The following is a 15,686-nucleotide window of genomic DNA, read 5'->3' on the forward strand; positions in this document are numbered from 1 at the left end:
ATTCCAGAGCCTGCTCTTATACATCACTTAACAACTGCCTTTCTCAGTCCCTGCCATCAGGGAAATTATGCAGGAATAATGGGAAGCAAACAGGTAAGTACATAAATATTTAGTCATTTAATATATACATATGATATATAAATAGAAATTAATATACCTAAGTAATATGACATGATATAATATAGTGGCAGAAAATAAAGCTACTAGGTAAGGGATATATTTTCAATGGGTGGGCGAGGAAGCTGTCCATCAGGAGATGCCATGTGAGCAGAGGCCTGGATGGAGCGAGGCTAGGTTTTCATCCAGCCTGGTGTTTTCGGACTGTGGTGCATGGGCCCCCCACCCAGGGCCTGGGCATCCTGTGGCTGATGACAGGGAGACTCTGGGTGGGCAGGGCAATGGGCTGCAGCACCCCAGTCCCTGCCCAACCACAGGAGCTCAGCTTCCATCTGGTCCAGATTTAGGGTCCCAAGTAAAATCTGACTCCAAAAAGATTCCATGGCTTTACAAACAATGTTGTAGAAAACCACTAAGCATGCCCAACCTCTTTACGTCAGACACACTGAGAGCCAAGAGGAACCACTTGCTCCAGAGCTGGCGTTGATCCCAGCAGGACAAGAAGAGCATCCAGATTCCCCAACCTGGAATCTAGTGTACTTTCTAGAATACCGAACCGTCAGCTGTAACTCTCCTCCCATTCAGTACATTGTGTTCATCTCTAGAAGGTATAGACAAAAGGCTTTATCCAAGTGACTGTGCCTCTCTGTCTGGAAACTTCATAACCAAACTCCAGGCTTATCAAGAATTGCACGCATGCTCTTGCCTGTCTCCTGTATTTATTAAAGTGCCCCTACCTCTGCCTCTTATTCTACTTTATATTTTTCTTGATCTTAACCTATTATATCTTTTCTTACTCTTAACCTATTATATCTTTTCTTACTCTGTCCCTGTACATATTTCTTACAAGCTATTGTACTTCAAATCCTTTGTGGAAATGTCTATGTGCATAAGGGGAAGGAGTACTTGCAGTAGGGGTCCGGCATGAATACAAATTTCTGAGTCTTCAAATAACTGAGATTCTAATGGTGGAACTTTGGTCACCACGGCAGACAAGAAAATGTGGGGTGCAGTCGACTTGTCCAATGGCCCTCAAACAATATAATTAGACATTCTCAACCTCATGTGAAGTTCAGACCTACCTCTTCTATGAAAACTCCAGCTGATACAGTTACAACTGAGATTTAACCAAAGTCCTCAGTAACTCGTCTATTTCCAGCATGATATTCATTCAAGAAAAGCGCACACAGTCAATTTTTCCAAAATGAAAGAAAGAACAAAAACCCCATCAGCCCATTTTAATTCTAAGGCAACCAAAAACCTCTGAATCACTATCTCTGTTTCCCAGGATAAACAAACAAAAGGGCCAAAGGATTAAACACTGGCCTATTCAAAGTTTGTGTGTCTGGTTTTTTCTTTTTAACAACAAAAAAGAAAAAAGCAAGCAGTGCTTCACCCTGTTGTCCATGATAAATGATGACACGTAAAAAGACAAATACATTTCAGGAATGGCAATCTGCTTCACAGGACAGATGGGCTTATAGATGACTCTTCCAACTTTTAATAACCTCCATAATTTATGTGTGAGCTAAGAAATGCAAAGGTGCCTAGTGCGCCCCTTTAACTCAGTACAAATCACTTTTATTTACTTGGGCAATACTTCATGGTCCAGTTAACTTCCTAATTAAAGACAGCAGGATGCTCGTGTTCCACGCAAGTGGCATGGAAAACACTGCTTTGTGTGCAGTGGGTTCAGCTGGGAGTTGAAGCTGAGGGGAAGACACCACGGCTTTCGGTTGGTTTCTAAACCAACCAGAGACACGGCTCCTCTCGTTGTGACTAAATTGTCAATGGAGCCTCTTCAGACGGAACTTCTGCTTGTCTGCTATCCTACTTTACTTTATTTTGCCTCATGCCCAATCCAAAACTTCAACTTTCTTCCCCTTGTCTGCTTCCTCCCCAGTCATGCTCTGTTATGGTTAAAGGAAGAAAGACAAAAAAGAGGCGTGTTCTAGGAGACTCAGGCCCACCCTGGTGGGCCAGAAACTCAGCCTCCAGGAGCTCTGAGACGGCTCTCTCTTGCCATTGAGCTTGTACACTATGTCAAAACCCACAGGAGCCAGACGACTAGGAGAAATTGGTGTAAAAGGGAGAGACACAGGAAGTGAGGAGAAGTGAGTCATGAGTGACTACGAATTCTAAGAAGTCAGCCTAATTTCTGGACTCCTGCATGATGAGATAGATACATTCTCGATACCCTAAGCCAGGGGCTGTGCACCCCCAAGGGATTTCAGGGGCCCATTACAGAAACAAGCTACACAGGTGGGGTATGAGACAGTGGTGACTGTTGGATGCTGTGGTACAGTGAAGAACAAATATGCAGCTGAAGGAGGCACTGTCTACTTAGCTCCAGTCCTTATGAATATCAAACCACTCTGCCAGATTTTCTGGAGGTTTTCTGGTGAGAATCAAAAAATATAGATTTTTTTAAAATGTCAAATCTTCAGATATTTAAATATTAGAAACGAATTCACACTCAAAGGAAAACAATGTGTGAGGCACATACACTGTATCTTTAGGCCGGATTCAGTTTGCAACTTCTGTCATAAGCCTTCGTATCAATAGTTAACCTCATAGTGCATAAGGTGGGTCATTTAAATTACTTCGTTTAACCCTCACAGTAACTCGATAAAGTAGAGAATATCATCTCAGTGATTAGGTCAGCCATCATTAAGCTTGGTCCTCCTGCATTATCCACTGTTGTTTCCAGTTTCCTTTTTTTAATGCTTGTGAACTCTCTCAGGAACTTAATATGCTTTGCAGTAAGTTATTCCCCATAAGAGGGAAATGGCCATGTATAACTCAACCTATCGTACGAAAGACAGTGTCATGAGAAAATTAGTTACCACATACACTGTGTGTTGATGTGGAAGAAAATACTGCAATCCTGGATTTCAGTTCTGACTTTGCTGGGCATAACTTGGGTAAGTTCAACCTCCTTTCCGGGCCTGAGGGTCCCATACATTAAATGAAGTCACTGGTCTAATGAATTCTTCGGGACTTTCAACTTCCAGAATAGATATGGCTTGTTCATTCAGGCTGATAGAATAAGTCTCAATTCACATCATACTAAAATCAAAATGTAATTTTAAAACTCAGCTTTCCATAAAACAAAGAGATGATAGACATAAATGTGGAAATCCATGGTGAGAATGACCAGCTCAGAGTTTCAACAAGCATATAGCAGTTTCTCAACTTCCATAAACATTGACAAAATGGAATACCCTCAAAACCCATTTTATAGGTGGAATTCAGGCTTTTCTAGGAACCAACACTCAGACTGGTGTTTATAAAGCACTGGCATATGTGTGTATTAATCTTTTTTTTTTTTTTTTTTTTTTTTTTTGCGGTACGCAGGCCTCTCACTGTTGTGGCCTCTCCCATTGCGGAGCACAGGCTCCGGACGCGCAGGCCCAGCGGCCATGGCTCACGGGCCCAGCCGCTCCACGGCATGTGGGACCTTCCCGGACCGGGGCACAAACCCGTGTCCCCTGCATCGGCAGGCGGACTCTCAACCACTGTGCCACCAGGGAAGCCCTAATCTTTAAATCTTTATTATAGTTTGCTTTTTTTTTATCATAAAATGAGTGAAAACGTCACTCCTGGATCAAAGGGTATAAACATTTTAAGGTACTTAAGATATATCGAAAACTATTTTTTTCAGAAAGACTACCAGTAATCTATGAGTGCCAGAGCCAGCAAAATTTTTAAGCAGAAGAATGAGAAAAAAAGTTGAACGTTAGAAGAGTGTAACTCAGTGAAAGAAAAACTGAAAACTAAAAGCTATTGAATATGAAATGGGTTTCCTAAGAGATTTTCACTGAGTTTATGATTAAGTTTGTGAGTTTATTATTAAGAAGACATGCAAGAAGAGGATGCAAGACCATTTCATCAAACATTCAACGTTCAAACATCAGATGAGATGTGCACTACATGATGAAGATGTAGACGGTGAAAAGTATTGTCCTTGAAATCAAATCATCATCTGCCATCGTCAACATCATCGTCATCAAGACATGGAGGTGAGAGTGGGAGGGGCCATTTCTGGAACACTCATTTCATGTCAAGTTCTGTATGAAGCACTTAAACACTATCTTACTTATTTACAACCACCTGTGATATAGGTATTAATATCATCTCAGTTGCATAGGTAAGAAAACAAGATTTACGAAGTTAAGAAATTGTTCAAAGATCACTCATCGGTCAAACAGTAGCACTGGTTGCCACCCAAATCCAGTGATACAGCACATGAGCTTGACCATGGTACTATACTGTCTCTTGGTACAGACAACTTCTAAGAACCCCATTTACATATGATTTCATTATTCTATACACAGCTTTTTCGTAGGTAGAACATCTTAAAATATGTGAGTTTTTATAGACTAAAAAGTTTGAAAGACATAACCTTAAATTTTATATAATAATTTTCTGTTTTATTCTGTTAAAGTAAACTCATTTTTGTATCCCTCCTACAACTTTTCTTTCTACTCTCTTCTCTCCTAAACTTCTAAGTTCGATATAGCAATGGGCTAGAACCCCTATACCCACCCCATGTATAGCTTGAGGGGAGTACGGAGATAAATGCACTGTGCAACTTCCCCATTTCTGCAGGCCTGGCACTAGTATGTGCTCAATAAATGCTGCTTTCCCTTCTCCTGTCACTTCACATTAAGTTATGCAAAAGCACCATCTAGTTCCAGCATCATGGGAAGCAAGGGAAGATGCCTCTCTGAAGAAGCAGGGATCTGCCACTTTTGTCCAAAATGATATTTTGGGATGAAAGGTCTCCTAGCACTCATGCATTCAATCTATCTACTAGTAGCTTCTGTCAGAAATCTGTAGTTGTATTTTGCAAGTATAAAGATGCCTACCACACTGAAATGGGATTTAAATATAGAGTTTTATGGCATTAAATCCCTTAACTTTACAAATTTCTGTGCTAACGCATTCAAGTAGAATTACTAGGGACAGGGTGGTCTTTGGATGTAATAGTAGAATATTTAATTTAGTGTGTCGTTTTCAATCTATTTCCTGAGTGACATGATACTTTACCACTTAGAAGCTATGCGTCCATGTAGTTAAAGCTAGAGAATCCCAGGGCTTTCATTCAATTCCCAGATGGGAGTTTTTATAGAGATGAACATCTTCTCATTAATTTATCTTCCTAAGAGATTGCTATCACACTAATCAATTTGTAGTGACTTTACCAAGTTTGCAACCTTCAATAATGAAATGGATACTGTATCGAACATGGTGTGGATTGCTTAAACAACCTCAGCTCCTCTCGGGTCAATGAAACACAAAACCAAAATGAAGTCAAGTGTTGCTTCATTAGTTATCCTCACTTAGAAGAGCTGTGTAATCTTGTTCACTGGACGCTGATCTCTTTTCAATGGGAAAAAGAGAAGGAGATACCCCATGAAAGAGAAACAGCTGTGATCCATGGCAAAGTGATAGTGCAGATAATTCTACAGAGAAGAGTCTTCCAGAGGTGGCATGTAAGCAATGGTCAGATAACGTCAGAAAACAACAACAACAACAAAACAGTAAGCTGAAGATGCCAGCGCAGAGAATAGAAAGCTACTACATGTGAGGTTCTCATAAGCATCATATGAGGCTAGGATTCAAGAAGCATGGCAAATTCTACTGGTTACCTGCTCACCAATCATTCCCTCTACCGTCATTGCTCCCAGAACCCCCATTTTGTTCAGCAGACAATAATCCCTGTGTTTGAGGGAAGGAGAGCCCTACAGACTAAATCCCTAGCTTCTAATCTTGTTCTCTCGCCTTAGTGAGAAGTTTGGATTTTATTCTAGGTATATTGGGAAGTTAACAGAGAATCCTTTGCAAAGGGGTGGAGAGACTTCATATTTGAAAAGGCTACTTTGGCTACAATTTGGATGATGCGGCTAAGAGTGAAAGGCGGCAGAGACAGAAGAGGTTATAGCAATGGTGCAGGTGAGAGAGGATGGTGGCTTGAACTGGGGGGTGACGTGATGGAGAAGAGTGGATGGATATGGGCACATGTTTCAGGTAGAGGCCACAAGACTCTCTGGTGGATTTTAACATATATGCATATATGCATGTCTTCTTTTCTTCATTTAGAACACATTTATTTTGTTATCAGAAACATATAAGGCTAAAAGCTTTACGCATTTGCCATTTATTTTTTGCAAGGAAAAATACTTTCTGAAGAATAATGAAAAAATCGTGCATTTTAACCCTTCAATTTTCTTTAAACAAGGATTTGAAAGCCTTGGATTTAACTCACTGCTTTTTCGATATTAAAGTAAGTTTTTCATGATCATCATTACTTTTTAAGCTTCTAATCAAGTGTATCTTTGACTTGGGATCAGATGACTACTGATTTTCAGATAGGCTGGCTGACATATTTTCTAAGAGTCCAATTCCTGCATATGGGCCTAAGAGATATACCAGGTACCCTTTTTCAAGTCTTCTAAGACACGTGTCTCAATTCCTTTATATGACTATGATTCTCCACCAAGGAAACGTATTTCGGGATAGTTTACTTAACACATATCAACTATTCTACCCCTGATCTTAAAATCTGCTCTCTTGTACCACATGAAATCTAGCCTGAGCATTTACACACGTATGGAAATACCGCTAATATAGGTTAGAGGGGTTGGCAAACTACAGCCTGCAGCCTGTTTTTCTGTGGCCCTTGAGATAAAAATGGGTTTTACGTTTTTAAATAATTATATAAAAGAAGAAAAATAAAAGCTGAAAATATTTACGGAGAAAGATCCAACACCATAAGAAAGAAATGATCAGTCCAAATTAGTGAGATAAACTAGTTTAATACTAGTTTATAATAATAGTCTTGGTACTTTAAGCCAATATGCTACGGGTTCCCCATTAAATTTCATAATCACTGATTGGGTAGCTGAAATAATTTGCTCTTCTTGCTGATTTTCACATCATGTCTCCCTCCCTTTCACCAGGCACAGAAGAAAGTAAACTTATTGGCAATTCAGTAGTTGCACTCAGTTTCATGCAATTCAGTAGTTTAGACAGCACTCAGATAAAATTACCCACTGCATCAAGTTGCTGAATTTCATTAATTGCATTAATCGATGCACACAATAGAAATGATGCTTTGGGGAACTTCCATGTTATTCTTCGCTCACAGGTGGACGCGAACCAGTCCCAGGCAGAGCAAATACATTCATAATACTTTTCAACCAGCATACTTCACCACCCCACCAAAAAGCAAAATTGAAAGCCAAAGAACAACCAACCCAAAAATATACTCAAAAACAAAAATTAATTTTGATAATACTGGTTAATAAAATCAAGGCGTCTAGGAATCACTTCCATCATGACTTTAAAAAAAAACAACAGAATGAGAGAAGGAGCTTTGGTAGGAGGCTGTGGGTTAACAGAGAAGCTTTAGAATTGGATTTCCTGAGTTGAAATCCTTGCTCTACTGATTCATAAGAATGTGGCTTTGGACAAACTACTTCTCTAAGCCTCAGTTCTTCAATGTGTAAAATGAAGGCAACAATAATCACCACCCCAGCGGACCAATCTATGAATTATATTAGATAATGTTAACCCATCAAAGCAGCAAAGTGCATGGGGCAGAGCACACACTCTACTGTGATCATTTAGATACCATTCTGAGCATAGCTGTAATATATTAAATTGATTCTAATCAACCTGGGCTACATTGTCCAAATTCTTCATAAAAAAGAAATTTCTAGCTCTTCAGGACTATTTCTAAAGATGCCTTCGAACTACTTGACAATTAAAAGCAACAGCAAGAGTTTCTTGGATTTGTATAGTACTGAAGGCATTTCCGCATTTATTTTCTTGTTTTCTTTGCAGCACAATCTAGAAAGTTTGTTAATAAAGGTTATCACCTTCTATTTGGCAGGGATGGAAAGAGGCTCGGAGAGGCCATCTCATTTGCTACAGTACTACGGTGGTGATGACACTCAAGGTTTCATATTCCAAAGCATCTCACTTACCTGCATTGCCACCCCTGCCCCCAACCTTCTGTACACAGCCAACAGCAAGATAATTTCCCCCAGATTTAGATTCCAGAGAAAGAACAATTCCTTCTTCTTGCAACAGAAACTTACTGGTCGGGACTGGATTTCTTTGGCGTAAAGAGGTTGCAAGAATTCGGAGTCTCCTTCTAGCTTTAGACCTTTTTCTGTGATTCTCAAGTTTCCCATTCCATCCTGAAAGAGAGGCACAGAGATAACATGGAAAATTCGATTAGCCCAAATTTCAGAATACCTTAGGTTTTCAAAAATCGAAACAAAATTATTGCCTTCTTTTTTTCTTTTTTGAGAAGGTAGAATGAGGGGGCTCCCAATGAAGACATGATATACTAGGAGGCATTTTTCAGTGTGATTATGAATATTATCCTCTTTGTTCACTTATTCTGAGAAAATCTATTCCAAGCAATCTTGGAAAACTGAGCAAATTCTCCAAAGAAGCAAAATGTAAGTAATGCCCTCTAGTCATTCACTAGCACAGATGAAGGAGGCCCTTTTGACTAGGGAGTGGCGAGAGACTGGAGGCAGGAGATGAGTGGGGAAAAGAGAAAAAGATGATCTCCCAGGTTAAAGTAAAGGATCTGATTTCTGAAACTATGCAGAAATGACAAACTGGCAGTCTGTTGGTCTAATTCAACCTTTGGATGTGGTGTCTTTGGCTCACAAAATATTTAAGGAGCCAAATTATTTACTAATATTTTTATTAATATTTTATTATGCAAATATTAAAATACATACCAAAGGATATGAAAATAGAAAGAATAGCAAACACCTAAGTAGTTGTCATTCACCTTTAACAATTATCAATTTATGGCTACTCTTATTTACTATAGCTACTACACCCATCTCCTTTGGTTAAATATAACCATAATGCCATTACCACACCAAAAAAATAAATTAAATAGTTAATAAATATTATCAAATACCCAGTGTCAATGTTCGAATCTCAATATTTTTCTCTTTATATCTGCTTGTTTGAATCAAGTTCCCTATTGCAACTGGTTGATACGTAAAATACTAGGTCATCTCCTTAAATCTCCTCAATTTCTCTCTCACACATCCACACACATAAACATGCTTTATTTGATAAATAAAACATCATTTTTCCAATAGCACTTCCCACAGTTTAGATTTGCTGCACATTCCCATAATTTCATGTCACGTGTTCTCTGTCCCCTGTATTTTGTGTAAGTCAACAGATCAAGAAGCTTGATAAGATTCAGGCTCAGTTTTCTAGAAAGAATACATCCTAGAACGGACTATATTAGTTTCTATTGCTACCATCACAAATAACCACAAACTCAACAGCTTAAGACAGCACAAGTTTATTATCTGTATGTTAGAAGTCAGACCCAAGGCTCAAAGGGGGTAAATCAAGGTGCCAGCAGGGCTGCTACACTCCTTTTAGGAGGCTCTAAGGCAGAACCTATTTCTTGACATTTTCTGGCTTCTAGAGGCTGCCCACATTCCTGGGCTTGTGGCGCCTTCCATATTCAAGGCAGCGATGGTCGGTTGAAACTTTCTCACATCCAGTCACTCTGACAATGAACCATCTGCCTCCCTCTTTCACTTTTAAGGACCCTTAAATTTCACTGGGAACACCAAGATAATCTCTCTATTTTAAGATCACCTGATTAGCAACCATTATTCCATCATAACCTTAATTTCCCTTTGCCAAGTAATGTAACATATTCACGGGTTCTGAGATGAGGACATTGATGTTTTTGGAGTAGGGGGCATTTTTCTGCCTACCACATGCTCGATCAGGATGCACTGAACATCTTTTGCTGTGATGTCATCAGCCACTGGTTATCTCTGCCTAGAGGATCTGTTATTTCACTAGAAATTTCAAACTGGTGATAAAATAATTATTTCTTCTTAATTTATTAGCTGGGATATTCTATCAAGAGAAATTGCATGTCATCAACTATATGTTTACCCTAAACTATAGTTTATACAGGAACTTGATAGATGCTTAAGTTTTCCTCCTTTATTGATTAATAAAGGGTCTTTGGGTCTTTGTTGCTGTGAGTGGGCTTTCTCTAGTTGCCTTGAGCGGGGGCTACCCTTTGTTGTGGTGCGCGGGCTTCTCATCGCTGTGGCTTCTCTTGTTGTGGAGCACGGGCTCTAGGTGCGCGGGCTTCGGTAGTTGTGGCTTGCGGGCTCTAGAGCGCAGGCTCAGTAGTTGTGGCACTTGGGCTTAGTTACTCTGCGGCATGTGGGATCTTTCCAGACCAGGGCTTGAACCCGAGTCCCCTGCATTGGCAGGCAGATTCTTAACCACTGCGCCACCAGGGAAGCCCTTTTTTTGTTGTTGTTGTTGGGGGGGATGGGAGAACACTTTATCAGAGGAAGTAAAGTGCAGGCAGCAACTCGGGCACTTGGTCTGGATGTAGACCAAGTTGAAGACTTGGTCTACAACATATTGAACTGGTTACCTAACATTCTCCAAAGATAACCCATGAGGTTTTTATTTTTAAAAATATCATCATGAACATTTTGATTTGTTCATTCCAGTGCAGTTTTTATTCCTATTGAAGTTCTAACTGTTCTATTCCTGCTCAGTGGGGGCCTCTTCAAGTCCTTTTGTTATGACCCAGTAGTCTTTAACAGCCCTCTTGCTTCTGGCATGACAAGATGTTCCAGGGTTATCTTACACATGTCCTGCCCCAGGCCTGGAACTAGCCATTTCTTATAAGAACTTGGGTTCATTTTAGTGGGAAATGGTACTTAGAGACCACAAGCTGAGAGCTTTGGGTGCTCCTTGCTACTGGATTGGCCCTTGTTTATGTGAACAGAGCTAGAAAATAAACTGTATATATGTTTTAAATGGAATATACCGTAAGTTCACATGAAATTTCAATTCAAACTCAGGCCTTGAAGGTTTTCATTTAGCCTCATGGATCTTACAATGTTATTACCTTTCTTCCATACCAAAAAATCCGTTTTTAATAACACCAATATGACTACTCATTTGATTTAACCCACAAGACACAAAGAGCAGTGTCAGAAAAACCAATGCCACTACCATACTAACAGTATGATTAAGAAAAACAATCTAAAATTTGTCTTTAAAAAAAACCCTTGAGTATGTACTATTTGGAAGGTATAGTCAAATAGCTGAGTTTTAAAGTCATTTGAAATAATTCTGTTCTGAATGGTCATGCCACCAACCTCATGTCCAGTTAGGTTCAATTGTTTCATCCGCCCCCCTCCCCCCCACTTCAGTGTTTCATGACTCCTTTTTTAAAGTCTTATGTTTTGTTATAAGTTTGCAAACTATTTAGATGGAACCAAAGTCAAATCTATGAAAGAAGATATATTCAACTAAGTCTAGATTCTGTCCTTGTTTCCCCATGTTTTTTAAAAAATTAATTAATTTTTGGGTCTTCGTTGCTGTGTGCGGGCTTTCTCTAGTTGTGGCGAGCGGGGGCTGCTCTTCGTTGTGGTGTGTGCGCTTCTCATCGTGGTGGCTTCTCTTGTTGCAGAGCACGGGCTCTAGGCACGTGGGCTTCAGTAGTTGTGGTGCGCGGGCTCAGTAGTTGTGGCTTGTGGGCTCTAGAGCGCAGGCTCAGTAGTTGGGGCGCACGGGCTTAGTTGCTCCGTGGCATGTGGGATCTTCCTTGACCAGGGCTCGAACCTGGGTCCCCTGCACTGGCAGGAGGATTCTTAACCACTGCACCACCAGGGAAGTCCCATCCCCATGTTTTTTCTTCTCCAAATAAGGGTGTGTGTGTGTGTGTGTGTGTGTGTGTGCATGCGTATCTGTATCAGTAAGCATTCTCCAGAGAAACAGAGCTAATAATATGTCTGTGTGTGTATGTATGTATGTATGTACACACACATGCATGCACACACATTTATTCATTCATTTTACGGAAGTGGCTTAGGAAATTAGGGAGGCTGACAAAACCCCAGATCTGCAGTCAGCAAGCTGGGGACTCAGTGTAATTAAATGAATCATATATTATATATACATGTGTGTATATAGATATGATTTAAAATATATATAAATATATAGAGCAATATAAAATATAATAAATATATAAAATACATTTAAAAATTTATTCCTACATTTCCCCCAAAACATTTGAAACTGAAAAGATCTGAATGAAAAATCCAGGCTTTCAGCATCTCATGACAACTGAAAGCCACGGCCAGTCTGAGCCTGCCTTCTCACATGGCCGCCATTGGCTGGAGGTAAGTAGCACCCTGAGAGCACCCTGAACCATATGCTCTCCAGCTCACCACAGTTTTCACCCAGCCTATTTCACTAAGCTACATTTTCTCAGACTCCTGAAGCTTCTCACTTGAGTCTATCATGTCTTCTCTCCAGCACTGCCATGTGCTCTGTACCTCAATACATTCAGTACAGACACAACATGGCTGGGGTGGGGGAGGGGTTTTGAATGACCAAGTGGAGAATGAGCATTTTCCTCCATTTTTCCTTTATAACAGCACTTCAGCCTATGGATGAGAACAGAACTTTCCAGTCAATATTGTTGTTTCATGGATAGCAGGCCATCTATATATTTCTATTTTTGTTACTTGTGGGGACATTTCTGCCAAGAGAACCCTAAACTGGGCATTGAAACCTAGTGTGAGGGGCAGTATGCTGGAGGGCTTGTCCATATCACACTAGCAGCAGGTAGTACCCACAACAGTGGGAAAAATATTCTTCACCCAGCACCCCCCCACACACAAAGGCTATATCAATTATTATGTTTTGGGTTATTCTTGATGATTTCCATTAGTTGGACCAGCAGATCTTTTCACAGAAATGTAACAGAGAAGAACAAACTTGACGCCATATTGAATCTATTCCTTTAGCTCCAACCCTTGTGCTCTGTTGCCTGTGCTTAGTCCTGCTGGCTCTGCACCTTTGTAAAAGAATGTTGCCTATAGCCGGAAATATATGGGATAGCCCATTCTCAAGGCTCTGATCTCTAAAGCTATAACACTTTTCCATTCATATAAAGATTAAAAGCTGCAGAACAGAAAATAACAATTGTCTTGATAGAGGTTTATAGGAACATTGTGACCAGAACCACATGGACAGCTGCAAGAACAAAGGATTCCTGCATCAAAAAGTTTGCAACAAGCAGCCACACTCCCTTCTCTTTTAGTATAAAATAAGCTTGCATTTTAACTCAGGTAAGAGGGTTCTTTGGGATGCTAGTCCACTCTGTGACTGACTTTCCAAATAAAGTCACTATTTCTTGCCCCAACAACTCCTCTCTCAATTTCTTGGCCTGTCGTGTGGTGGCAGTACAAGCTTGGTCTCCGTAACAGAAACACATCCTACTTACATCTATAAGTAAACTAAACTGGTTTATTTTTTGTGATGTGTGTTTATCAAACAAACAAGAACCCCTAAATATTTTTAAATAGAAGATTATATTTGGGGTAATTAGCAACGTGATTTCAAATAAATCTCCTTCCCCTCTTACAGGACACACATGAATCCCCTATTCTTAGTATTTATTGATGACTTACTATGTGCTGATTACGTACTATACTCTGTGCTTTTCATCTCATTTTCTTTATCGTTACTGAAACTACCATGCTACTTCTTGAATTTAATCGTAAGGAAATAATCATATAAACATGGAAGTAGCTGCCTATAGAGTTGTTCATCACCATGTCATTTTATAAAATAAAAAAACATGAAAACTTAGGAACTAAAAGTTTCATGTAGAAAGGGTAAATATGCTCTAATGGAATATGATATAGCTTTTGCAGAGGAACATTTAAGAACATAGGTGAATATTCATAATCCATTATTAAGTGAAAAAAACAATTAACAAATGAATATATATGTATATGTCATGGCACTCTTACATAACTATACATACATATTCATATACATACTCACATACAATCATACATGCACTTAACAGGAAAAATTCTAAAGGAAATGTCCTAGGAGAAAAATTCTACAAAAACATAATCTTAAATGTTAAGGTTAACTATTTTTGCATGCCTAAAATATGAGTGCTTTTTATTTTCTCCTTTTTGCTTTATCTGTACTTTATAATTTTCTATGATCACCTTTTATATTTTAAAAAGTTATAAAACATTTTTACTGATTTATTTTAAAAATCAACCTTTATCAAAAATCTAAACTATGTCATATACTAAATGCTATACTTATATTATCTCATGTCATCTCCTCAATGATCCTATGAGATACTCATTATTTTCCTTATTTTACACATGAGAAAATTTACTGGTAAGTAACTCAATTATACAGCTAGTTAATGACAGAATCAGGAATTTAAACCAACACTTTCTAATTCAGACTATATACTCTTACTCATTATTCTAACCCAATCTAATGTATGCAAAAATAATATATTTAAGCTACCTGCTGTATTTCTTAATGCCACTTTGATTTTCACTTATTTGGTCAGTGTGCTCAGCGATTACAGAGAGGGTGATGTCTAACCCCAAGACTAACGCCATCCATTCTTATGGTCAAACACGTTTGTTCCACCTTCCCAGAGTCTAAAGGCTTTTTATTATAACCCAACTGCCTCCCATGCCCAGGACCATGAGCAGAATGAATCACCTGCTATTTCTGGAAAGCCGACTGTGTGCATAAGTACGTGCTGTGAGCCATGGGGAGGGAGAAAGAGGGACGGTCCCTCCAGCCCGTCCTCTGAGCTGTTTGTAACACAGGTGGCAGATAGCCAGATAACAGTCAAGGCGATACAAGCAGCAACATTTGAGAAATGCTCATCTAATCCAACAGTCAAGTAACTCCTTTGTAATAGTAATTTAACCTTTGCTTCAAAACCATTTTTTTAAGAAACTCACTACCAATTTACCAAATGCCTTTCATTTCTTCCATTTATAGACTCTTCCCCCTCTTGTGCCTCATCACTTCATTTTTCCACTTTCCGTCCCAGCCCCTAGGTCTGCCCAAGGTATGTGGTGGGAAAGGTCTTTCAAATAGTGTCAATTATTATGATTAGCCTCTATTTCCAAAATATAATATAATGCAGACTAGAGTAGCCAACTAAATATGTTCTCACCTTAGAATCTCTTTTATAGCTCTGGAACAATCACACTGGATTGTAGTCACATTGAAACAGCTTGAGAACAGCCTTATTTGAAACCATTCCACCTTTAAGTGCATAAGAAGCTGTGGGTATTATTAAGATAGGAGTTTTAGGTCAGTTTTGAAACTTCCCTCCCAGTAAGGTGCAGAAGAGGCATTTAGAAGATTCACAGTCATTCCCAAGGTAATTAGAAAGAAATAGACCATTTTTTTTCTCTTCAAACGGTAACACTTTACTCTTCAAGGCAAGCATGAAGATTCTAGCAGCTGGCTAGCTGGCTTGACTGAGCCAGCACTGTTCAGCCAATGGTCCCAAAGTCTACAAAGTACACTTGGGACACAAGTGGGAAACCAGGGACCCACTGTCATCCCAGTGAGGGCAGGATCTCTGCTGTCCTGTATAGTGCCTACCCCCAGCCCAGCACACAGGAGTTTTCACAGACATACAAGGAGCAAATCCCATTATTTTGCAAGGC

At 39.5% G+C, this 15,686-nt stretch overlaps 1 protein-coding gene across 1 annotated transcript in view; it reads right to left on the bottom strand.

Annotated features, from left to right (window-relative positions):
• SGCD (sarcoglycan delta) overlaps nt 1-15,686 on the bottom strand; it is a gene marked incomplete at its 3' end in the record, with an annotated part of 395,556 nt that overhangs the window by 219,318 nt on the left and 160,552 nt on the right. The window contains exon 2 of the mRNA XM_082837340.1: nt 8,226-8,327. Within this exon, the coding sequence (XP_082693466.1) occupies nt 8,226-8,327 (102 nt within the window). The remainder of the gene's footprint in view (nt 1-8,225; nt 8,328-15,686) is intronic.

The sequence above is a fragment of the Leucopleurus acutus genome (assembly GCF_964270905.1).
Source record: "Leucopleurus acutus genome assembly, chromosome: 3".
NCBI classification, from domain to species: Eukaryota; Metazoa; Chordata; class Mammalia; order Artiodactyla; family Delphinidae; genus Leucopleurus; species Leucopleurus acutus.